General features: G+C 54.3%; 7 protein-coding genes across 9 annotated transcripts; 1 reads left to right on the forward strand and 6 right to left on the reverse strand.

Moving 5' to 3' along the window:
• Nucleotides 1-162: 162 nt before the first annotated feature.
• On the forward strand, nucleotides 163-1,683 carry PV07_06505 (uncharacterized protein). The gene has a single exon (XM_016393489.1). It carries the CDS (start codon nucleotides 270-272, stop codon nucleotides 1,344-1,346), a length of 1,077 nt encoding a protein of 358 aa, XP_016246908.1. The 5' UTR covers nucleotides 163-269; the 3' UTR covers nucleotides 1,347-1,683.
• Nucleotides 1,684-1,733: 50 nt separating this feature from the next.
• PV07_06506 (uncharacterized protein) lies at nucleotides 1,734-3,309 on the reverse strand. Its single transcript, XM_016393490.1, has 3 exons — nucleotides 3,177-3,309; nucleotides 2,671-3,044; nucleotides 1,734-2,555 (listed from the first exon to the last, which is right to left on the reverse strand). The coding sequence occupies exons 1-3, from the start codon at nucleotides 3,218-3,220 to the stop codon at nucleotides 1,918-1,920; spliced, it is 1,056 nt and encodes a 351-aa protein (XP_016246909.1). The 5' UTR covers nucleotides 3,221-3,309; the 3' UTR covers nucleotides 1,734-1,917.
• Nucleotides 3,310-3,445: 136 nt separating this feature from the next.
• Nucleotides 3,446-6,862, reverse strand: PV07_06507 (uncharacterized protein). Its single transcript, XM_016393491.1, has 3 exons — nucleotides 5,092-6,862; nucleotides 4,366-5,033; nucleotides 3,446-4,307 (listed from the first exon to the last, which is right to left on the reverse strand). The coding sequence occupies exons 1-3, from the start codon at nucleotides 6,443-6,445 to the stop codon at nucleotides 3,858-3,860; spliced, it is 2,472 nt and encodes an 823-aa protein (XP_016246910.1). The 5' UTR covers nucleotides 6,446-6,862; the 3' UTR covers nucleotides 3,446-3,857.
• A 311-nt stretch (nucleotides 6,863-7,173) lies between these two features.
• Nucleotides 7,174-12,132, reverse strand: PV07_06508. 2 transcript variants are annotated; one of them, XM_016393492.1, is made up of 2 exons: nucleotides 11,110-12,132; nucleotides 7,174-11,052 (listed from the first exon to the last, which is right to left on the reverse strand). In XM_016393492.1, exon 2 carries the CDS (start codon nucleotides 9,709-9,711, stop codon nucleotides 8,143-8,145), a length of 1,569 nt encoding a protein of 522 aa, XP_016246911.1. In that variant the 5' UTR covers nucleotides 9,712-11,052; nucleotides 11,110-12,132; the 3' UTR covers nucleotides 7,174-8,142. The 2 variants fall into 2 exon arrangements, with proteins under 2 accessions (XP_016246911.1, XP_016246912.1); XM_016393493.1 differs by having other exon boundaries at nucleotides 7,174-7,385; nucleotides 7,482-12,132.
• Nucleotides 12,133-12,927: 795 nt separating this feature from the next.
• On the reverse strand, nucleotides 12,928-16,729 carry PV07_06509. 2 transcript variants are annotated; one of them, XM_016393494.1, is made up of 4 exons: nucleotides 16,229-16,729; nucleotides 16,095-16,169; nucleotides 15,991-16,030; nucleotides 12,928-15,927 (listed from the first exon to the last, which is right to left on the reverse strand). In XM_016393494.1, exons 1-4 carry the CDS (start codon nucleotides 16,316-16,318, stop codon nucleotides 13,688-13,690), a joined length of 2,445 nt encoding a protein of 814 aa, XP_016246913.1. In that variant the 5' UTR covers nucleotides 16,319-16,729; the 3' UTR covers nucleotides 12,928-13,687. The 2 variants fall into 2 exon arrangements, with proteins under 2 accessions (XP_016246913.1, XP_016246914.1); XM_016393495.1 differs by having other exon boundaries at nucleotides 15,991-16,169.
• Nucleotides 16,730-18,369: 1,640 nt separating this feature from the next.
• On the reverse strand, nucleotides 18,370-20,473 carry PV07_06510 (uncharacterized protein). Its single transcript, XM_016393496.1, has 2 exons — nucleotides 20,198-20,473; nucleotides 18,370-20,114 (listed from the first exon to the last, which is right to left on the reverse strand). The coding sequence occupies exons 1-2, from the start codon at nucleotides 20,278-20,280 to the stop codon at nucleotides 18,809-18,811; spliced, it is 1,389 nt and encodes a 462-aa protein (XP_016246915.1). The 5' UTR covers nucleotides 20,281-20,473; the 3' UTR covers nucleotides 18,370-18,808.
• A 235-nt stretch (nucleotides 20,474-20,708) lies between these two features.
• PV07_06511 (uncharacterized protein) lies at nucleotides 20,709-23,427 on the reverse strand (the record flags this gene model as incomplete). Its single annotated transcript, XM_016393497.1, has 9 exons — nucleotides 20,709-21,128; nucleotides 21,201-21,604; nucleotides 21,674-21,725; nucleotides 21,778-22,072; nucleotides 22,150-22,219; nucleotides 22,280-22,645; nucleotides 22,701-22,753; nucleotides 22,930-23,103; nucleotides 23,340-23,427. 9 exons carry the CDS (start codon nucleotides 23,425-23,427, stop codon nucleotides 20,780-20,782), a joined length of 1,851 nt encoding a protein of 616 aa, XP_016246916.1. The 3' UTR covers nucleotides 20,709-20,779.
• Between the last annotated feature and the right edge of the window lie 38 nt (nucleotides 23,428-23,465).

The raw sequence follows: 23,465 nt of genomic DNA on the forward strand, positions 1-23,465 counted from the left end.
GTGGTATGTATTAGATAGGAAAAGGAGACTTCGCGGGGAATGCGGCGAGGCTGAGATGTTTTGGGGCTGCGGTGGCTCTGATTGGCGGAAGCGGAGCCTTTTGCGTATTTACTCTTGGCCGCTTTCGCACGGGATCCCGCTGCTGTTTGAAACCTCGGCGTATTACCACCTCGCGGAACCTGGCAATCAGGAGAAACAAACACTTCAGACGTCCTTCGGCTCATCTCCTGCTACGGGCGACCAGGTGTCCGCCAGCTTATTTTGTTAAAATGGCCCCTTCTTCGCACGACACGGCCGACCTCTCGCCCAACTCGTCGTCCTTCCTATCCTCAACCTCCCATCCAGTCACCGCAGGTTCGGTGCGAAGAAATCTATTTTCTGCACATCTATCACGACGCCCAGCCTCGGGGGCGCAATCGCAATCACAGTCCAACAGTCAAGCTCGACGGCACGAATCACAGTCACAAACCCAGGGGCAGCAGCAGTACGGGAGTAACCTCCCGCGTTTACGAGGCCACCAACGCTCAGTATCCACGCCGTCGCTCTCCCCCTCCCCGCCACGGTCGTCTCCTTTTCACGATCCCGCTAATAACGGCACCAGCTCTGCTTTTGTCCCACCTCCAATACCGCAGCTGTCACCTCCTCACCGCGCGGCGCTAGTGGATGGCTACGATCCTACAATTTCTCCCCATAGGCCGCTCAGTCCTCGATCCTCCGCTTCCCTCTTCCCTAATCAATCGATCGTTGCATTGAATCCGCTCACAGGGCGTCCGGTGCTGCCCAAGCTCCCCGTGCTGCCTGGCAGACTGAGACTGACGGACTCGGACGACGGGCTCGGAGAAGAGCAGGGGGGCGACGGAGGAGACGAGGAGGACGCCGAGGAGCTAGGTAACGCGCAGGATCACGGTTTCTCCGAGGACGACTTCCACAACCCGGCTGTCCAATCCGACACCAGACGCACGGGACGCCGGGGAGCGCAACGTCACGTCGCCTATGACGACTACCCGTCCCACATTTCAAGAGCGGACCACGAGCATGCCGCGGTGATGGCGGCGGCCGCCGCCGCCGCCGAGGCCGAGGCGGACGAAGAACGACGAGATCGCGAACGCATCGAGCGGCTGTTGCGCGAGATGATGGCAAGACAACGCGCGCGAGCCAAAGGAAAAGTCTCGACTTCGACTGCCGTTGATGAGGACGAGGAGGCTGAGAAAGACGAGTTGATGGGGTTAATCATGGGCAGTTTACGCAGGGAGGTGGCCAGGGCGGAGGAAGAAGCCTGGATGTTCGGCGAGTCCTTGGGCATGGGAGCGATGGCAGGGCGGGACGAGGTGGGCGTGTACGATTAAAGAGAAATTCTGTGGCATTTACAAAATCGCGAGTTTGACGCCCCTCGTTTTCCCTTTGTTCTTACGCACCATGTATATTACAGCGTGGAAGTACTCTTTTATGAGGGGCGCGTTTTCATCATTATCACCACGATCAGGTCTGGCGTCTGGAGTCTGGAGTCCAGAGGCCCAGCCACAAAGGGACGAAAGAGGTGCTGTGGGAAAAGCGAGAGACTGTTTTGCGGCATTACGAGATCCACGATTCCATGAGCGGGTATGAAGCCTGTACCAAACACAATGGCACTGATACCGGAAGTCACGCGCATCCGCACCTGTAATGTTTGTCCGGTTGGACGGGTGGCCGGGGGCGGGGGCGGGGGCGGGGCGGAGTGGAGAGGAGACGAAGCGTGGCATCCAACGGTGGTCCATTTCTGTATCTGTATCCTAGTCACCAATCGGACGTGTAGAAACCTCTCCTTGATAATATCAACCCAGAATGCGCCGTGAGGCTGCTTGCGGTCTCCGTAATCACGACTACCATCGCTACCCGCGCACCCATCCTCTACCCCTAAAGGGACATCAACACAGAGTTTCAATCCAAATCCATCGTGGGTGGCTTTTCGATTTCTTTCCGGGCTGCTGCACCGCCCCGCCCTCCTGCAGGCTTCGGCGTGCCCGACCTCGGCGTCGCCGGTTTCGCCCCGGGCTGCTGTCCACCGAACAGCATACTGCCCATCATATCAAACAACGGATTCCCGGCGTTCTGCCTGGGGATCTTGATCCCGAACCAGATCTCTCCAATGTGTGCCAAAGCCTCGCTCCACAGACCCTCGACGTCCTTCAGGTGCGGGGCGTAGAATTTCGCGAGTTGGCGGAACAGGCCTGCGTCGGCCTTCTGGCAGGCGAGTAACAGCAGAGAAAGGAAGTTGAGGAGAGGGATCGAAGGGAAGATTCGCAGCGAGAGGCCCGACTTGGCGGATTCCAAGGGCTGAGACATTGATAGTAAATTCGGGTTTTGGGTTGTGAGGTGCGACGTGAAGGCGGACAGGGCGAGGTTCGCATTCGAGAGGTTGCCGACCAGCAAGTAGGGGAGAACGGACCGCGAGGCGTAGATGGGTGCAAGGTGCGGCTGGTCCAGCTTGTACCAGACGTAGTGTAGGCTGGCGAGGACAGAGGCTGAGGCTGGTGTGCCAATGACGAGGTGCCGTTCGGCATCGTATGCTTCGCCCTCTATAGAAATCCCTGATTGTTAGAGACTGTGCCGCTGCATAAAATGTTTCTGGCGGAGAGACTGCCCGACTAGATCGCAAGGACGAAAGAGCCTTCTTCTTCTTCTTCAACTTACCTTCCGCAAGCGCCATTCCCACCTCGTGATGGATCTCTGCATCCCCCCTTTCCAAATCCCCAAACTTCCCACTCCAATTCACCATCTCGCTCACAAATCTCTTCCTGGTGGGCTCCTCCTTGGGAAATGCGTGGAAAATCTCCAACAACCTCTTTTTGTTCTCATCGTCACATGGGTATTCGCCTTTGACGTAGACATCGTTCAACAACATCAGCGCCAGGTCGCCGCCAGAGCCGCCTTGGTCGGCGCGGAGGAGGAGCAGGGCGCCATTGTACAGCACGTCGCAGGCTGAGTTGTAGTCCGAGGCTTTGAGATAGCGGGCAGTGATGACACGGAGTTGCTGGTGCGCCTCGTAGAAGCTTCCTTCGGCAATCCTGAAAGTCGCCTGTTAGAGTCTCCGAGCGTGAAGAGAAGAGTGACTTTTGTTTGCATGTGCCGCGGATTTGGTTGAAGCGAGGGGACATCAAGCTCAGCAGCAGGCGGATCAAATACGGAATTCCACTTACTTTTCCTTCTGGCGCGCAATAGTCTTTGCTATCTTGGCCGACATGATGACGAATGTAAACAAGGATGTCAGGAACAGACTGGTCTCGGTTTCATCTGGAAGCCTACACTGGTGTGCGGAGAGTTGAATTGAGGTTTGGCGGATTTGTAGATCAGGTCGACGTCATGCTGCTCTACAAAACTTGGCAGCCTTCTTGATTCAGCCTTGCTTCATCTGCAATTGGCCCCCTGATACCTACACCAAGGTTCTCCTCCACAATGTCATTCATTGAAAACAGAATACGCCCAACAGGTCCAGCATGTGAAAATAAATCGTCATTGTCTGGAAATCTGGAGCATGGCTAAACGCTCAACGCGAAAACAGCAGTGCGTAATATGTGTGCTGCAAATAATATAGAAAAGGGGATTATAAAGGACAACATCCTCCTTTGACCCAACCATTTCATGACCCTCTCGACATTGCCTGGCCGTGAGCCGAACCGCAAAGAGCCCACTTCCAGAAACAAAGGAGAATGCTGACCACCCCAGTGGGTGTTTGGCTCCCATGAGCGACGAACTCCGTGTATCATGCACGCTCGAATCGACGAAAACGTTGAAAGCAAGGTCTCAGCCCGCACCAGGCAAAGAGTGATATCGGAAAACAGAATTCCTCCTCTTGACTCCCCACGATAGAGGGTTCCTTTTTAGATTGCCTTTTCGTCTTCCTCCGCCATGCTCGCCAGGCTTCCTCCACCTACACTGGCCGTGCTTCGAGTGCTCTTGTGGGTTCTTGTCCCTGAGCCTTGGCTCGGACCGCTCCCCTTTTTGGGCGTTCCGTTCTGCACCGGAGTGGAGGCTCTCTCGGTGCTGGGGTTGGTTGTCGTCGACCCTGTAGTAGTTGTGGTGTTAGATCCACTACTTGCCGCACTGTCCTTGTCCTTCTTGGTGGTTGGCGGAGGTCTCGAGAACATGGCCTTGAGGGCCGCCTTTGCTTTGGCCTTTTCTTCTTTCTCTTCAGCCGCCTTCTTGGCTGGATCTTCATTATTCTTGTCCTCAGCATACTGCTTCCATTTTCTCCACCCATCATAATCGATCAGTGCTTGCATACAGCCCCATTCGGTGACTTTGCGCTCCATCCATACGAAGTTGACCGGCTGTGCGGGGAGAAGTTAGCACGCGGCAGAAAGCTCTTGGAGGGGTACGGAGGCCTACCTTTGTCAAGAAGTCGTTACAGCCGGCAGCCAAGGCTTCGTGCCTGTCACTCTGCAAACTACTTGCAGTCAAAGCCACAATAATGACCGGACTTTTGAACAAGCTGCGGTCAGGCAAGGCATCGGCCTCACCAACAAGACTTCCGTTCATCTGCGGATTCCTGAGGGCAGTCTCGATGGGGCTGCCGCTGAAAACGCCAATACCATTCACGGCCTCGAGTCGTCGAATCTCCTTGGTGGCTTCCAGGCCATTCATCACGGGCAGCTGGATATCCATCAAGACCAGATGGAATCCACCTGTCCTCCACATGGCGACTGCTTCCTTACCATTCATTGCAGATTTCCATCTCACCTTTAGGCGTTTCATAAAGGCCTCGAGCAATTTCAGGTTGATAACGTTGTCTTCCACCAACAAGACATTGATGGGAGGAACTGTGCCGTCCAACAGGCTTGCAGCCGCGGGGAGAGATTTTGGAGGAGCTTGCGGGTCACCGTTGACGGAGCGGCCAAAGGCAGGACCTTTCCTCCTCCTCAGCTTTTGCCCCGGATGTGGAGATGAGACTCGGTTGGGGGGCGTGATCGAAGGCTTGTGCTCGTTCGGTCCCTGGGCCGGAGGGGTAGGGAGGGGAGCTGCCGAAGGAGTGGGCCCATTGAGCTGTGCTTTAGATTCTGTTCATCAAAACTGAGCATCCTCCCCCATCTGGCCGTTGTGGTCATGAAAACGTACCTAAAACTTGACCATTCGGCTGAACCGTGTGGAGGATGGTCGGACTGCTTGTGTGCTGCCTTCCATATTTGGGTCTTGCGTGTCTTCTCTGGCCGTGTGAGCCGGGACTGGGTAGAGGGGGTAACTGGCCGGTGGTCAAGACGGCCATGGAATGAGAAACCGAGTTGGGATGAGGGACATGAGCAAGGTGAGGAGAGTGGAGTGGCATGGGAGGGAAGTATTCTCGTGCAGCGTCATCGGGACGGTATTGATCGGTATAGTAGTAGGAGATCTGGTGGTTTCCGGCGCGAGGAGACGCGCGGGGAGTTCTGCGAGAAGCCACTTCGATAACGAGAGCTTCGTCGACCTGTTGGCCGCCCGGGTAATAGGCGTCGAGGGTGGCGCCAATGGGCTCCTCAGGGCCCAACGCACGCTCGGCGCTCACATTTTTATTGTTGTGTTCACGGCTGATGATTTTGAGGGTGATGTCCGGGGCATCGATGCTGCGCCCCAGAGAGTTGGCGTATTTTTGCAAGATGACATCGCGCACATTGTCGACCAGGTCGTCTTCAGCGACCTCGACTCTGGTCGGAGAGGCGCCGGGTCGCTTCACCCATATTTTTCTCTGCATAGCGTCGAGCGTCTCATGTCGAAGGCATTCTATAGAGGCGAGGGTCGGGACGGTCGGAGTCGAGGGACGCTGCACGCGGACCACGGGACAGACGGGTTCAGCAGGAGCCGAGGGAGCCGGAGGGGAAGGCACACTGGTGTTAGGATTGTTGACTGAAGGCGTGGAAGGCAGGGTGTTTGGGGTCGGGATGGAGGTTCTCGTGTCGGCGGTGGTGCTCGAGTTGGTGTCGGGGTGAAGAGAAAGTGAAAGCGAGTGTGAAGCAGGAGCCACAAGGGCCACGGTGGATTCGGGGCCACTAGCAGGCTCAGGCTCAAGCTGGGTGGGTGTGGAGGGTGTTGTGGGTGCAACTGTGGCTGGTGAGGTGGTGGTGTTGGTGTCACCGGTGTTGTTATTGGGCGACCCCAGCGGCGGCAGCGGGAGATCCTTGGGCTTACTAGGCCTCAGTCTGGGGGCGATTTGGGTCGATGTGGTGCTTGCTAGGTCAGGGCTTGGACTGGGGCCTTCTTCTACGGCGACGCTCTTGCGCTTGCCTATGGATTTCGTGCGTGGTCGACGATGGAAATTGAAGCTGGCGAGCGTGGACAGCGTGGGGAGACTGAAGCCGCCGGACGAGCGTTGACGGGGCTGGATTTCATCCTGGGCGGTGGTGGCGTGGTCATGGGCATCGGGGGGAGCGGCGGCACTGGCACTCAGACTGCGGAATAGAGGAATGCGCGGGCGTGAACGGGCTCTCGACAACGGCATCCCGGACGACTGGTCACAGCTGAGGGAGGGAGGATGATGGCAAGGGCAATGGCAGCAATTGTGGTTGTAGAGGAACCCCCCATTCCGAGATGGTTGTCATGCCCCCGGTGTGTTGATATAGAGAGGAGAGAAGCAGAGAAGACGAGGAGGAAGCGGATGGAGTGTGGCCCGTTCAACCACGGCAGTGAATGGAATGCTGGGTGAGAATGGAGAATTCGGTGATCTGGAGGAGCTGGAAGAGCTGTAGGAGCTAGAGGAGCCGTGGCAGGACGGTGCAGGAACTGTTTGGGCTCGAGTTGCGCAGTCTGGGAGACGGGAAGAGTTGATGAGATGTTGAGAGGCTGTCGTGTCGTTCTTCAGCAGCGGCAGCCAAAAGGGTCGATAGTATCTCTCTCTGTAATACCTCGTACTCTCTCCTCTCTCCTCTCTCCTCTAGCTTTCTGTCTCCAGTCTGTCTTACTGTGTGTCTCTCTCAACCCCACCCGCTCGCCACTTATCACCGCTTCCTACTCGGTACCTGTCCCTCTGTCTGCCACTCGCCACTCCGCCATACCGGCATGCATACGGAGTACAAGCTCCCACTCGCTGCCAACTGCCAGCTGCCGCCGCCATCACCGCCGCAGCCCATCACACCTGCATCGACCAACGCAGCCACCGCAGCACCAGCTGCTAAGTCTGCAACGCATCTCGATCAACGACGTTCAATTATTTCTGTCGTTTCTCTACCTCTACTTCCTTGGATTGACATCTCGAGTTATCCTTCATCTTAACTCTCTATATCAAAGCACTAACCCAGCCAAGCAGCAGCAAATCACCACTCCAACTTCCACTCTATACTACTCACCCTCGAGCTATTAGAACCCGTTCAATAGCCGATGAAGCCCACGCCTTGTCTCCTCCCCAGGTCAATCTACCATTCCATCGATCGTGCCGTCGCTAACTACATGCCTCGCTATAAGTCAAATTCAAGACTCAACCCGGAATCAGTGGTAACAAAGCAAACACAGATCAAACCAAAATCAAAACATATGCGCACCGTCCTGAACAGTTTCCTGTGGCCTTTGCTCTTCATCTCATAATCCCCATGCAATGGAGCTTGTTTTCGTCACAAGTCAGAACGCTCCTCCTCCCAGAGTCTTGCACAAATGATCCCTAATCCACCCTTGCCGTCGCCGTCAAGGCTCGGTCCACCAAGTTGTGTCCAAAAGCAACCATATGTCTACCGTCCATCCCGAGCAAAAAGTGCCAAATTCATGCCCTATCCTCGCCCGGAATGTCTGCTCCAGCCCACCAATGCAAAATAAACAATCGCTTCGATAATGACAGTGAGTACATCATGGTAGAAATCTGCCCTCCCGGTGTCTGGTTCCTGTGGTTCCCTTCCAGGCCGCAAAAACTCTGCGGCCTAGACCAAATCAGAAAATAACGCCATGTCGCTTGCCCGCCTGCTTGTTGTCTGCTAAAGGGGGAATCTTTGTGCTTGGAAATCAATCAACGACAATCTCGCCATGTCGGCTCAGCCCAAAATCCCCAAAAACATATGCTCCCTGCCCAGGTCCCAAGCTGGACAGATGTATGCTAGCCGTAAAGCAGTTCAATATCACACCCATGCTAGACTTTCCACCATGCTGGAAATATGATGATCGTGCATCCCCGTAACACTGCACCCTCTCTCTCTCTCCTGCAGCCTGCCTCCTTCACCGTCCGAGCATGTAGTCGGGATAGATTCCCCCGACTCCTCCCGGTCCCGGTGCCCCACCGTTCATCGCCATCCCCCGCATATTGGGCGCCGGACTAGCTCCCAGAGGGAATCCTTGATTCACAAAAGCCCCTGGAGGGACACCAGCGCCATTCATCCCGGCCAGGGACATGTTGAGTCCTGGCGGAACCGACAGGCCTGGAGGCGGTCCACTAGCCGTCGAAAAGCCACCAGGCGTGACATTGCTGTATCCGCTGACACTCATCGGCCCCGTGGCGCTAAGGGGCGTGCTTGGGTTGTTGCTACCGGGCTGACCAGCACGGACTCCCAGCGGATTCTTCGAGAAGCTCAACCGGATGCCCCCTTTGACACTATTATGGAGCTGCGCCCCGTACAACTCATGCAGGGCCTTGGTTGCAAACGAAATGTCTTCAAATTCCACAAAACACATTGGCCCGTTCTGTTTGGTCCGGAAGCACAACCTTTTGTAACCGCGCTGTTTGGAAAACATCGCTTTGAGCTCGTCCTCCGAGGTGTCAATCGGTAAGTTGCCAACATACAAGGTGTTACAGGGTGGGTTTTGGTCGGCAGGATTGACAGGCGGATAGTTATGCCGTAGGTAGGGTTGAGAGGGAATCGAGTAGTGTCCGTTGGGCCCTATTATAGGAAATTGCGCGTGAGGTGTGCGAGATCCGACCGCAGACCGAGGAGATGCATAGTTGGACGCCGCCCCGTTCCCAATATTGGTGTTCAGGGAGAGGGCCGAGAAGGCACCAGTAGGCATATGCGGGTTGTTTGGCTTTTTGCCCGTTGGGTTGCTTGATGAGTTGTTCATATACGCCAGGGGATCCTTCAGCAACTCGCCCGTGTCGTCATCTGCGCCGTCTTCGTTGATTACCTTCTTTCCGCTGGCTCGAGGGCGATCCGCCAGGCCACTCGGTATAGGCGACTGCGGCGAAAAGATCGTCTGCAGTTGGGAACTGGTGTCAGATGACACCAGTTCTGGCGGAGATCCCACAGGCGGCGGAGACGTCTTGTCCATGGACTGGAAGGTGCCGTTAAACCGCGAGGATTTCTGGGCGCTGGCCATGGAGGGCGACACCGACTGGCCTATTTTGCGGCTAGCCAGAGGATCAATGGTGTTGCGTCGAGGTATTGCTGCCATAGATGGGTTGTTTATCACTTCCACAATCATTTTGGCCTGTCCAGCTGTGTTAGGCTTGCCATCAAGCATGGTTTGTGCCTCAGTTGCCCCAGCCATGGAACCAAATCGAGCGACCGCGGTGGTGAAGCCGGCATCTTCTTCATACTCGTTCGGGATGATCTCGGTATCTTGTAGGTCTTTGGCGAACAAAAGCATCGTGCGCACCGCCTCGAGGGTCGTATTTCGTGGCAGACGTCGCAACATGACTGTCGGCAGAGCCATGAGCGCGGCTTCATTCGCGCTCGACATCCGCCTGTCGGCAGCCGCACCCTCAAACCCTAAAGGATGCGCGGGCATAGTATATGAATCCGACAAACTAAGCTGCAGTCGAGGTTCCGGGAAATTAAATGCAACCACACTCATGCTTCGAAGAGCGAGGAGGAGTAGGGAGAGTCGGACCTTCGCCTACCACTAACCCGAGCTGAACTGGAAACGGCAAGAAGGCTCCTTTGACAGTAGAATGTCAAGGATAAACCAGGAGCAAGACACTTTGCTTGAAGGGGAATTGGTTGAGCGCCGTGCAATTACACATTCAGGATGGAGATAGTTTGGTAGCTCTTTGCGATTGAAGATGTGCCGGTTCTGAGTACCGAGTCAATACCCAAAATGCTGTGCAAAGGGCCGTAAACGGGAACGATAGATTCCGGGACTCAGTGGGGAGTTATTTGCCAGTGCCCGGAGGGTCAAGACCGAAGTGATACTTGTGAAACCTGAAACGGTGACAGCAACAGCTCCAGTAGTTCCCAGCAAGAGTAGTTATCAATCTCGAGGGGTGATGTGACAAGTACCGACAAGTCCTAAGACGATACTCAAAGGTAAGAAAAGGAGTATCCACCGCAGGGTCGATCGTGCGTCGACCGTCGCAAAGCGAAGTGGCCAATTGATGAGAGAGCGAGACGAATGACAGAGCAAAGGAAGTCGAAGATGATGACAATATTCTCAGGTTATAGCGACAAGGTGCGGGAGAGATGTATGAAGACAGAAGGACAAAGAATGGGACGGGGAGAGCAGTTCAGTCGGAAAAGGGCTGAGGATTCCAGGAAGTTGAGAGAGATGCAGAGGTGGGATAGCGATTCTAACGACGCGGAATATTTTGGCGGCGTCGACTGACCCTGTCGATAGGGAGCGATAAAGAACGGCTAGGCCTGGGGAGCCTGTGTTTGGCAGACGCCAGGATGATCAATCGTGCCAATCCGACACCCTTGTGGCTTGCAGATGGCCTTCCAAGACGCCTCGCACCCAGCTGGAGGCGCAGGGTGGGCAGGGCGAGATACAAATCGCGATCGCGCGGCGACCGGGTGGTGGAGATGGAGCCGGGCAGTAGGGCCTGGGTGCGCACCACGCTAAACAGGCCGCACGGCCAGGGTGCTGAGTGGTGGAAGCCGAGAGGGGGTGTTTGGCAGCTGATATTGGCCCTGCCCAGATATGTAAGCTTCCACCGTGTCCACCACGAGCAGAGATAAACGCGGAGAGATGATCAGTGGGGATCAGGTAGGGGACTTTCAGTACACCTGCACACGAAACCAAAGACACGGCGCAGTTCGCTTGAGAGGTTCTTGAATGGCAGTCGGGGGAGAAACGAGGCCGGATCAGGCTGTCAGGATTCAAGCGAGGACGAGGAAGGGAGATCCGATGGGTTTGGCCACGGGGTTTTGGTGGATGGCGTAAATTTAATGAAGCTATCGCAAGCTTTGGCGTGGGTATCTGGACCAAAAGATCATTACCGGAGTCGGTTGAGGTCGGACACGGGGGTGGGCAAACTTCAGGGAAAAGAGGTATGCCGTTTGAGTCGGGACCACGCCGTCGGTTGGTCGTAGGATCAGGTATCCGTTAGGCGATTGGGGATGTTGCTAGTTGTTGTGGGAGCCAGTATGAGTCCTAAAGATCTGGTGGAGAGTTTGAGGAGTGTGTGCGAGAGATGCCGCCTCCCAGCTGTAAGTGGCTAGGCACTGTAGGGGCAAGAGCCTTGGGGGCGCGACCAGCGAGGGAGTGGTGATGGTGAACGTACCCTATCTGGTCAAAGTCGAAGAAGTCTCATGCCTGAGGCAGCCAAATAGGAGACGCCAGAGATACAGAATGGTGCCGTAATTGGATCCCCGACCGTAGACTCGGGACAGCAGACAGTAGCACCCTCCGAGTCGAGTCCGAGTTAAACCAGAAAGAAAGGGAACGGGTACTCCGTATTTTGGTGTCCCTCTGAGGCGCTCTGGGTGTGGAAGTTTGGTGACAGGCACTATCGAGCACCAATAAACGGCTTGACGAAATGGACGCTTCCGTGCCAACTGGGTTAGGGTAATTTGCACATTTCTGAAGAGCGCGAATGGCGGGTTGCAGCCGAACACCTTTTGCCTGTGTGCCTGTGTGTCCCTTTCTTTGACTGGCCACCTCTTTTTCTTGCTCTCTGAGGACGTTTGTCGACTGAGCTTGAGTTTCATGAGCTGGGCCAGACTGAGTTTTGGAGCCCTCCCGGGGGAGGGAATAGCTCTCGGAGTTCGGAGGGCAGTGATAAGCATCCAAAACGCACGTCCCTTCTAGCCCCGTCGGTCGCCCCAGGCCTTCCAAGTGCAAAAAGTTGACAGGGTCAAGGGAGTCTGGCATATCCCTGCTTGCTGCCCATAGGGCTAGGGACCATTTCGTTCTCCTCCTTTTCCTCCCTGCCCAATTGACACGATAACGGGGGATGCTGACTCCGTAGGGGGGTGACTCGATCTTCGAATGCTCCGCGCGTGCATGTTCTTCTGCCACCACACCAGCGTGCTGAGTGGCACCGTCGGTTTGTCTTTCTCAGAGTCTGGGTACCAATGATCGTGAGGCCGTGACGGCGCTGCCGGGGCTGGTGACCACTGACCCCTCAATCACAAACTCGATCCTCCGCCGACCACCAGATCAGCTTCCAGCTGCTCCCACACACTAGTATTGAAGAGGGGGCTTCGAGTTCTGGATTTTTGAGGGACCGCAGGGCCTATTGGGTACCTATCGCGTTAAACTTCCGATTGGGCGAGTTCCCTCAAATGCGACGGAACGGGGGGCTTGTGGGATTCGTTCTGAGGGTTCCCCGAGACCGTGGTGTCTCGTAGCTCTTTTGTCCTAACCAACACTCAACCACGTGGGGTCGTCGTAGGAGGTCACGTCGTCGCCGTCGTTCGTCTCGTTGCAGGTTTGCTTTGACTGTGCGTGCTGGTCAGTTCAAGTACTTGCAGGCAGCCCCCAACATGAGCTATGAGGCCCTTTGAGAAGTCTCATGGACTTTTGCAGCTCACCTGAATCGCTAACCCGAGAGAGCATTCATGGCTCCAGTATCCTTGTTGCTTTAGTCGGAGCCGCAGTCAAATGCTCGGTACCTGAAACAGCGAGGGGTAGCCCTGAATGATCTTCCCAACCCGCATGACTGCTTGGCTCCTAGCCTGCGGCGCTCCGTGGATGAATTGGCTGCTGATAGGACTCGCGGAATTCCCCAGGTGCATTTCCGCAGACCTTTCCCATGGACCTTTCTGGCGCTAGACAGAGACACCAGCTTGTCAGCTTGGGCACATTGGAGGAGGGTGTGCTGACTGGCCACATGAATGGCAGACCAAACACCTTGAAGACTGGTCTGTGCCGCGTGTCAGGACATGGGCCCCGCAGCCATCCCAATCGCCCTGAACAGGACATTCACACTGTTGACTACTGGCTCACAAGTGGAGAGGGGACAGTGGCTCCAAGAAAGGTATTTCTTTAGTTCCTTGAAGACGGCAACATTGCCCGCTGCTGAGTCTCGCTAGTGGAGGAGACAAAGAGTCAAACTTGCGCCACACGGGCCCGCTTCCCCCCACTCTCACACCGTCTACAAAGTCGCCATCCCCGTGCATCCGTGGCTCTGCGACAGCCAAATCTGCAGTGGCAGCGGCAGTGGCATATGTTCGAGAATGGTTCGAACATGTCCAGATGCTCTGGGTGATGCAGTGGCCACTTCTCTCATTGTTCTCCATCTCCCTGTCAATGTGTCCAAGAGATGCCAGTAGTCTTCGATATCAACCCGGTCGGGAACACATCGCCCAGTGTCACATGGCCCCAAGCTGTCAAGGTTCTGCCGTGTAACCCCAACCTGTACGAGTAGCTCTCAAAAACGGCACATCCCTTTCCTCGTGCAACTTTGCAGTCGAAAGGCGACCAACGAGACAGCACGAAGCCGGTATCCTGAACCTTGTTTGGCTGAACGGCGCTCGAGATGCATATCCAAAAGTCCACCAACGGAAACAATATCCCCTCCAGCGTCACCGTCTTCAGCCGGATCAAAGAGCAGCCACTGAGACATCCAACTTTCGTGTCGTGACATTGACTTCTTTAAGATTCATGTCCCCTACACCGCATTTGCATCCTCAACCTCCAGGAAGCCGCTGCCACTATCATTTTCTCCCTTTTCCTGGACCGTGTCGCTTCCGTATCTTTGCAGCATTTGTTCGGCGTACAAGCCAATCTTATTGCCCTTTCTCTCCTGCATTTCCTGCTTGCCGACGGTTTCCTCGTATGACGGCGGCTGTTCCAGAAAGCGGGGCGAACTGTCTTCTGTCTCATTTCTAGGCGAAGGTTGCGTGTCCTCATGGTCGGGGCTCGAGGTCGACATAGGTGTGAGCTCACGCACTGAACCGCTGGAAGCTGTTGGGTCAATCAAAGGGACGTCTTCAAATTCGGTTTCGACTTCATGATCTGCGGCTGCAGCAGGTAGTGGACCTTCTTCTTGTTGCAGTTCCTCCGCAAATGCTTGGTTATCGCGGTCTACAAAATGCCGGAGTGAAATGCCTACTTCGCCCCCTTGAAAGTTCATCGCGTTTTCGTTGGCATATACCAGCAGCACTGAGTTGGATTCCTTCCTGACCGCTTCCAGCACTTCGGCTTGCTGGACCCTGGTGATTGAGAAAGGGGCGGTCTCTGCCTGCTTGATTGCCTCTGCCTGGGCTCTAGTCACGGGCCCAACCATTGGAGGGTGGAAGATGGCGGGTTGGGCTTCGTCTTGTAACCACGCAGTTCTCCACCAATCACCAGTTAGGCTGTCCTGGTCCAATACATCGTCGTCGATCAGGTAGTTGATTTTTGTGTTTTGTCGTCGGAAATAGGTGACTCCGGGCTTGGTCGCGACGCCCTGAAGTGTGTATTTGCGATTAGGAACGTCCGGAATCTCTGGCGTGGGTTTTGTGAGTCGCATTGTGATCTGGCGGCTCCTGAGACGAAGCTCGTTTTTGCGTTGTTCCAGAGAGTCCAACTTTTGCCGAATCTTTTGAAGCACCGATTGCAATGCCGACCCGAGCTCGTCCACGTCGGCCTGGTTGACTGTGTCTTGTGCTCCGGATGCCTGGCTGTCAAGAAAGCCATTTGAGACAGATTTCTTACCCAACACCGTGGTCGAAGCCTTGACTGCAGAATTGAGAACTTCACCAACATCGAGAAGTCTGTTATCGGACGACTTGTAAATCTGGCAGCGGCGTTGAATGTGAGTGTATTGGTCTATCTCCCGGCGGATAGACTGCAGCTCTTTGCGTATCTGCTGCATCTGCTCTCTGCATTCGTACATGTACCGATCGGGGTACCATACGGGATCCAATTGCAGTTCCGAGCTCCGAGACGTGCTGTTAGGATCATGGACTCGGATGGTGAAGATCTCCGCGCAATGGCTGATCCAGACGTCATCGATGTTCCCATGTTCATCATTCCAGATCGTGTTGTCGAGCAAATCGGTCAACGTCTCGCCTGGGAAATGATTGATGAAAGGGTCGATGCAATTCAGGGTTTTCTCCGCTGCGTCGGAGTCGCCCAGACCTCCCGCCTTTGTCGCCACGGAACTGAAAACCTGCGTCAGTTGCTCTTGAGGGGCCTGTTTCATAGCAGCAGATGTCCAAGCTTCTAGGAAGCGATGGAATGGTGTGGCGTCGGCTCGGTTGCGAATGGCCTGCAAATCTGCCAAAGCATCGACACTGCCGTAGGCGCGAGTGGTTCTGTCAAGGAAAGCCATCAGGCACTGCACTTCGGTAAGCAGATTGCACTCTTGCCGGTCAATCCGGAGAGTATTGTCGGTCGAAAGGGCCTTGGTGTTCTCGTCAGTGGCCCCTGACCACCAGCTATTATCGTGGGCATAGGCATGGACTTTCATAGCAGGCATGAGAAGCGCTTGGCGAGCGAGAGGGATATTGTGGTAGATAGTAAGCAAGGATCCCAAGTAGCCAGTGTCCTTTGAGCCACGCAGAAAAGCGGGTGCACCGCCTGTTCTTCGCCGCTTCGATGGTGGCGGATGCTCAATGATCTCCCGCGAGGTCGAATAGGTCGTTAAAGCCCAACTGCTAGGATCGTAGTATTCCCGGTTGGCAGGGCCGAAGTGTGCCCCGGTTGTTGTAACTCCGTCCTCCTGTGCTGGCAGGGCCTGCCCTAGTGACTCAGCCATTGCACGCTGGAGGTCTGGATCGTTCATCTCTTCTTGTTCTTTGAGGGATTTGACATTGCTTGCTGAAGCGGCAGCATGCTCGGAGGAGAGGTCCATCATGGAATGGTCGGCTCGCGAAGGCGGGCGAGATAGAGCGGCGACTCCTCCCATGCTCGCATCATCTTGGACTGCAGAGAAGGCCTTTGTCAGTATAGAAGCACTCTAGTCGGTGTGTGTACCCCAGCTCTTACATGGAATATTGTCTTGATACTGCCAGTCGTTCGAAGCAGGCTGTGCTCACACCCACGTGTTAGCGAGCATTTCTCGGACTGAGCGACGGTCGAAGCGAGCTTACGGGCTCTTCTATCACGGACCTCACGGGGTCTTCGAAAAAGGTATTGATGGCACCGTTGACGTCGTTGTTGCTTTTCTGTCCCGCAAGGCGTTAATGGTTGTCCTTTGTGTCCATATGATATTTGTCCAGCTCACCTTGAGCAGAATCCTTGCGCAGGCTTCATCCACCTGTGTTATGGCGCAGACTTGGGACATTTGATCCCTGGTAGGTTGTACGCCCGCCATTGTGGGAGAGATGTCGATGGCACATTAATCAATGCAGTGAAAGGGAGGACGCGAGCCCAGAGTCTGAAGGTCTAGGAAGAGAAACCGAGGCCGGGATGTTGGCAAGCAACGCTTCGGAGATATGACTTTGCTCCAGGACGAACTCAAATGCCGGCAAAATGGCACGATTTGTATAGGTGAAGATCATGAACAAGTTGAAGAACGGTCTCTGCTACTCCAATTCCAGGTGGCCGTATAACAAAGTGCTGTGCCTGGTAATTCTAGGTTAATAACAAAGCGCAGGCAGATTTCCCCGCAAATACAAGGCCTTCAAGGCCTCTGGAAGAAAAGGTGGCGGTCTGACAGAGAATAGACGCCATCTTGCGATCTAGTCAGTCGCTCAATAGTGACGAGGCGAGCGCCAGATCAAATATAGCTAGTATTGTTAATAAGGATAAGGATGCCGCTATGTCCGAGGACAGAATCAAGACTCTTTTCAATGATCGTTACCTTTGAGTCAATAGTGAATCTCTTCAACAGTACCATTTCTCGTCAGACGATGCCACTTATTTTTCCTATTGGCTCGACATATGCCTGCGGCCACACGTGATTCTCCCACACAAACCCCGAGGTCTCAAGCGGCAGCAAAATCGCCAAGACTGTCATAAAGGGCACAAATCCCCAAAGTCGAACGTCCTTCGATCATCCCGCAAACCGAAGCTCAATTCACTTTTCCATCTCCCATCCTCATCCCTGTACAGCTAGGACGGAAATCTAAGCCCTGTCTTGAGATTTCCTGAGCCTCTTATTCCCGGTTTCCTTACCGCCTCTGTAGCTTTTCTTGAGTCTTGGATTCAAGGGCTCGGCGAAAAGGTCATTTCAGTCCGGGCAATCGAATTTGTGTGCTTTGCGCTTTCGAACCGTCGAGCCGTGAACCGATCTGAGCTGAGGGAAGCTCAGCAACAGACAGCCAACCCGCCACCATGGATCAAGAAAAGCTCAAGCGCATGCAGGCGCAGGTGCGAATTGGTACGTTGCTCTCAATATCCACGACAAAACTATGTCCTGTGTGCACCCTGCTAACAATTGACATAGGGTATGTACCTCGAACCTCCCCCCCCTCAGACTACGTTTGGTCTCCGAGACCAAGACATCGTATTTTGAGACCGAATGCCCCTCCGTCTGACATTTCAATTTCTTGATACAGAGGCAAAGGCACCCCGCGCCGCAAAACCAAGAAGGTGCACAAGAGCTCTGGGACAGACGACAAGAAACTCCAGACGACGCTTAAAAAGATGAACGTGCAGCCCATCCAGGCGATCGAGGAGGTCAACATGTTTAAGGAAGACGGCAATGTGATACATTTCGCCGCGCCCAAGGGTACGTCCTCTCTAGTTTTACAGAAACATCACAGCGAGAACGGGGAGGCCCGAGGGACAAAAGATTACCACGAAAGCAAGAGGAGGATGAGAAGGGTGCACGGAATAATTGACATCCAAGATGAACCATAAGCTAACATGTCGTCTTCCCTTTTGCACTCCAGTCCACGCCTCAGTTCCCTCCAACACGTTCGCCATCTACGGCAACGGCGAAGACAAGGAGCTCACGGAACTCGTTCCGGGAATCCTGAACCAACTCGGCCCCGACAGCCTCGCCTCTTTACGCCGCTTGGCAGAGTCGTATCAGAGTTTACAGAAGAAAGAAGGCGGCGAGAAGGGCGAGGGCAAGAAAGAAGGCGAGGACGAGGATGACGACGAGATCCCGGACCTGGTCGAAGGGGAGAACTTCGAGGGCAAAGTTGAGTAGAGAAGAGTCCCGAGATACGCTGGTTGGTGGGGTGGAGGTGCGATTCCCCGAATGTAAAAAGGGCCTGAGTTTAAAAAGGGAAAAAACACCATGGAAATGCAAAAAGAAGTGAAATCCGTATCAATGGAACCCCCCCCTTCTTTGCATAACAGCGAGGAAACAGGAATGGTCACCTCCTAGCGGAAACGCGTGTTGAAATGGGGGAGACTGGCTTGTTTTTCGATCTCTGCACTCGGTACTGCTCTCCTATTCAATCTTTCGCTGCCGCCACTGCCACTGCCACTGCCACTGCCACTGCCACCGCCAAAAAGGAACCATATGGGAGAGAGATCAGGGGTGGTGGGACAATTACTACTACTACTACATGATTGCACACTGGGAGAACCGCAGCCCAAAAGAATCCGATCCCAGCCTAGTAGGGGGAAAACGGTGCCGAACAGGAGTCCAATCGGTGCCAGAGACCACCTTTCAGTCCCTCCTGTTGGTTCCCCCAATCTTCTGGATGATTTTTGGAGATGTTGTCGCTCGTGACGCGTTAAGCCTTCCCCCGTGATGATGACCATCTCCACTGGAAAGCCTGCCTCGTTAGTTTTCGCCTCGAGTGTAGGAATCGCCAATTTCGCATAGCTGAATTATTCATGTGCGCTTTCCAATTCGTGTCTGCATTGAGAGTGATGGATCAGTCTGTACAATGTCCTGGCACCCTCAATCGTCCTTCAGACCACAAAAGTCCGTCCCAAACCACCTGTCCACGCCGTGCCAGAAGCTCCAGTACCAGCCATTAGCTGGATCCCAGCTCCCGTCGTCCTTGAGCAGTGGTCCCTCCCCTATAACATCCTGTCTCCCGGTTGTTCCGTGCTTTGTGCTACCCACGAAGTACGACACAATGGGGATACTCCTCAGAACTCTCTCCGCGAATGTCGGCTGCGGGGGGAGAGCTTCTGACATCGGTCGCAAGACCACTTTTTTCACGTTCTTGATGTGTGTCATGTATTCCGAGTCCCGGGGTTGCTGGGCGGTTTCACTGGGCAGCTGTGGCACGGAGCGAGAACGTAGACCAGGCGGTGAGAATGGCTGAGGAGGAGCTAGGTCGGTGGCGGTGGCGGTTGCCGAAGAGGCGGTTGCGGAATTGATAGAGACTTGCTCGTCTTCGTGGTCAAGAGGCTGGCCGTATTGCATGTCGGGCATTGTGTGAGATCGGGGGAGGGTCTGCAGTGCCCGTTCGAAGCCTGCCATGGCCGACTGCTTGCCCGATAGCATCCGCGAGGATTGTGACGAGCTTAACGTCCGTACTCTTCGACCGTCGTCAAGCTGTCGCGGTGGCTGTGGCTGTAGAAGGTCTGACCCATCTGGTCCAAAGGCAGGGCCTTTCGGCAAGGGAACATCTGCTGCGGGGCCTTTCCCGTGCCACATCTCACAATGGATCATGTAGCCATCAATGTCGATGGGGCTATAAAAGCATGCTCTTTCTGCAGCCTGGTAGGAGTCGAATGTGACCTTGATCCAGTGGTTCCCACCACAGTATATCCTACTCTTCTTAATCGCCTCACGACTTAGGTTCTGATGAACCACCACTGAGCCTCTCGAAAGGCCAAACGGAGAGTTCGTGGAGAGGTACAGACTGGGGTCTTCTCGCGGGTAGTCTTCGCAAATTATACCGGGGGAGACAATCTTTTCGAATTTAGATAGGACCTTCCATTCCGATTGTTTGCCCGCGTAGCCATAGAGTAAACATTCCGTGGGCACGGCTTCTGGCTGGATAGGCCGTTCTGTCGCGGGCGCTTCGCCTGAAGCCGTCGGCGGAGATGGCAGCGTAGTCTTCCTCTCTTCCTCCTTCGCCTGTTCCTTTGCAAACAACCTCCCGAACTCGGCGACGGCAGTATTCTCCTTTTGTCGAACCGGTGTAGTGCCTGTCCTCGCACGCGGCGTTCGTGATGCTGTGGATCTTATGCTTCGATTGCGACCAAAAGGCCCGCTCTCTTCTGGTAGTTGTCTTGCATTTCTCGCCGAGCTATTCGAGGACGAGTCAAAGTGTCAGTCTTCGGTGCTGAGACTCTTGCGAGGAGAAAAGTCAAGTTCGTATTTAATACTCACTCTGCATAGCGATAACCCCAAGGAAGAGTCTCGCCTTTTGGATCTCGTGCTCGCTCTTCAGGTAAAACGGAATGGATCTCCATCGGTTCGGTCACCGCCCAGAAGTTGTATGCTGTCGAACAAGTGCGCGGTAGGACTTGTGCTCAGATCGCGGCAAGCACGGGAAACTGTGTAAAGCTAGATACGAAGCAAACGGAGTGAAATGGAGCCCTCTACTCATGGGCACAGACAATGAAACTGGTGACAGCCGAGAGCGGCGCGCATGGGGAAGTAGGGTGCGAATAATTTGTTTACCCTTTGATGCCCTTTTTCTCCGCAGAATGGATGAAACGCCCTGGCACGTGATCACTGGTTGAGCAGTGACATCGACGTCCAGAAACTTCATAACGCCGAGGGTATAGACATGACAAACCCTCCCGTTTCCAGTGAAATGCAGAAATCATGGTCTTGCTATGACTCTTCTTCACCTACAGACTATGTTTGGGAGACTCTAGAAACCCCTTGCGTCCACGGATCCTGTACTCACGTGATAAGGCTGCCTCACCCTTTACATAAGGGGCACGTCGCCCCTGTCGGAATTCCTCAGGAGACAACAACCTTCTCCACGTTCTCCTTGCTCTTCTCCTTCTGCTCCTCATGCTTGGCTTGCAGGTCCTTCATCTTGGTCTCGTGCAATTTACTCGCATCTATACCCACAGCCTTCATCCAGTCTGGATCAATGGACTCGGGATTGAGGTATGGCGATACATCCTCTTTGTTGACCAAGGCCTGGACAGTACCCATGCCCAAGAACGCCCACATGTTCTTCTTGGCCGGACCGAGGTACTCGATTTCGAAGTCCTCATAGCGGGGTGATTTGATTGTTTCTATGTAATGCAAAGAGGAGCCAGGCCAAACGGCATTCACACGACCCGTCTCGTTGTTCTTGTACCTGGTAGTGAGTCAGTTTAACCACGTTCTCAGCTTGATCTGCGTGTGGAAAAAGAGTGAGGTGTCTACGCACCATGATCGGCATTCTTCGACCCAAACGGTATGTCTGATCCATTCCTGGCAGTGTTCATTGAACGCATCCGTCACATCCTGCTTCGGGGCGATGCTGCAAATGTACTCGGACTGGAGTTTCCTAATCATCTGCAGAGCGTAGTACGAGACGTACATCAGCGGACCCATGACGCTGCCGTTCTCCACTGGCCAATTGGGTCCGATGAATGTCAGGAAGTTGGGAAATTCGGGGATCGCGAGGCCAAGGTAACCCTCGGGGCAGACCTTCCATTTATCGGCGAGCTCGACTCCATTCTGGCCGACGATGGGGAAGCGAGGACGGTATGATACGTCGAACCCGGTAGCACAAACAATGGTGTCGACTTCGCGGTGGATGCCGTCGCCACCAATGACTCCTGTTTCGTCCTTGGAACCATTAGCATCCCACAGTCCTGGCGAGAAAGACGGGATGATTGAATCTGGCGGAAGACTTACAATCTTTTCCACCGGCGTGAAGTGTACATCGACATTGGGCTTCTGAATGGCTCTGCAGAATTGGTCAGACTGCGAGGAATTCACCACGGAAGGTCCAAACTTACTCCATATATGGGTCACCGGGAGTAATCCTGCGGCAACCGATGCCAAAAGTCGGGGTAAAGCCTTTAAGGAGTCTCTCATCCTTGATCATCTCGGCCATGCGGGCCTTCAAGGCGGCTTGTCCCTCTGCCTGGGCTTTCGAATTTTTATAGAAGGAACCCCAGAGTCCATTGACCTGGTCCTCGATGGATTTGGCGTGCTCGGTGATTTTGTATGGGTCACGGAACTCTTGTTTCTGCTCATCCGTATATTCATGGTTTGCACCAAAGTTGTTTGCAATTTGCACGAACCAAACACCTGCGCACAAGAAGTTAGAACTTTACCTCCGTCGATCCGAAGTCTCAACAGTGAAGTCATCGAGGTGGGAAACATACCCGTCCGAACAAACACATCGATGTGTTTGGCGTGTGGCTGCATGGTTGGAACTGTCTGAATACTGGAGGCCTGTTCGAACGACAAGAGGTCAGATATGTGCCCCGGCAAGAGGAGAACAGGGGACCTTACCCCAGACCCGATGACAGCGACTCGATCCTTCTTCCACTGCTCGGCCTGGTAATCCTTGGGCCAGCGAGCCGTATGCATGATCTTCCCCTTGAACTTCTCCATGCCCTCAATGTTGGGCCATTTGAAGTTGTTCAAAATACCAGTCCCATGAAGAAGCATGTGGCACCGGTCTTCAAAGAGACGTGTGCTTCCGTCGGAATTCGTCTGCTTGAGTTTGACAAGCCACTCGCCTGTCTGCTGTTGCCAGTAGCATCCAACGACTTCGGTATTGAAAGTCATGTACTTCCGCAGGCCCCATACTTCGCACACCTTGTCAAGATATTTCCAGATATCGGGTGAGTAGGAGAAGAAACGAGGCCAATCGGGCTGTGAGTTTAGAGGTAAGATTCAATTTAAGGGTCGTCGAGAGGACACAACTCACATTCAGAGCAAACGGGTAGGTGTATGCATGACTGGGGATATCACATGCGCAACCTGTTTTCGCTCGGTCAGCGATTGAAACAATGAACTCGACTCTCTCATCACCGTCGGATACTCTCAACGATGAGTTTCTTCCCAGAGGCGTGTCTTCATTCAGAGGACACCCCATCGCCCTTGCAGAGACAGCCACGAAAGAAACGCGATCGAACAGCGGTGTATAACAAACATACCTGGGTATCTGTTTTCCAGCCAAGTGCCTCCGATATCAGAGTTCTTCTCGTAGATCACATGTTCCACGTTCTGTAGAAACTTTTGGATGTGATAGGCATTCATAATGCCGGTCACACCGGCACCAATCGACAAGACTCGGATCTTCCTGGTATAGGGGCCATGCAATACGATATCTGTAGCATCATCGTCAGCGGAATATTGCTAGAGGCCTGGTTTTCGAGCTGAAGGTTTCAACGATACAGAAGACGGTCATGTGCTGGCAGGACGCCAGTGCTACTGACACGGTGATAGGGACCCAAAGACAAGCCGGGAGGACAGCTTCCCAAGTCCTGGTTTGTGACAATCTAAAGACTGACAATCTAAAGACTGACAATCCAAAGACCAGGAGCAACGAGAATGATCGACTTACCGGGAATTTCATATTCCTCTCGAGGCACCCCATTGTTGGCATACCCCTCAGTGGCCCAATGAGCCATCGTGTTGATATCGGGAGCCATCTCGACAACAGGCCTACGAGGTTTTTCAGCCAAGAGAA

The sequence above is a fragment of the Cladophialophora immunda genome (assembly GCF_000835495.1).
Source record: "Cladophialophora immunda strain CBS 83496 unplaced genomic scaffold supercont1.4, whole genome shotgun sequence".
In the NCBI taxonomy this organism is placed as follows: Eukaryota; Fungi; Ascomycota; class Eurotiomycetes; order Chaetothyriales; family Herpotrichiellaceae; genus Cladophialophora; species Cladophialophora immunda.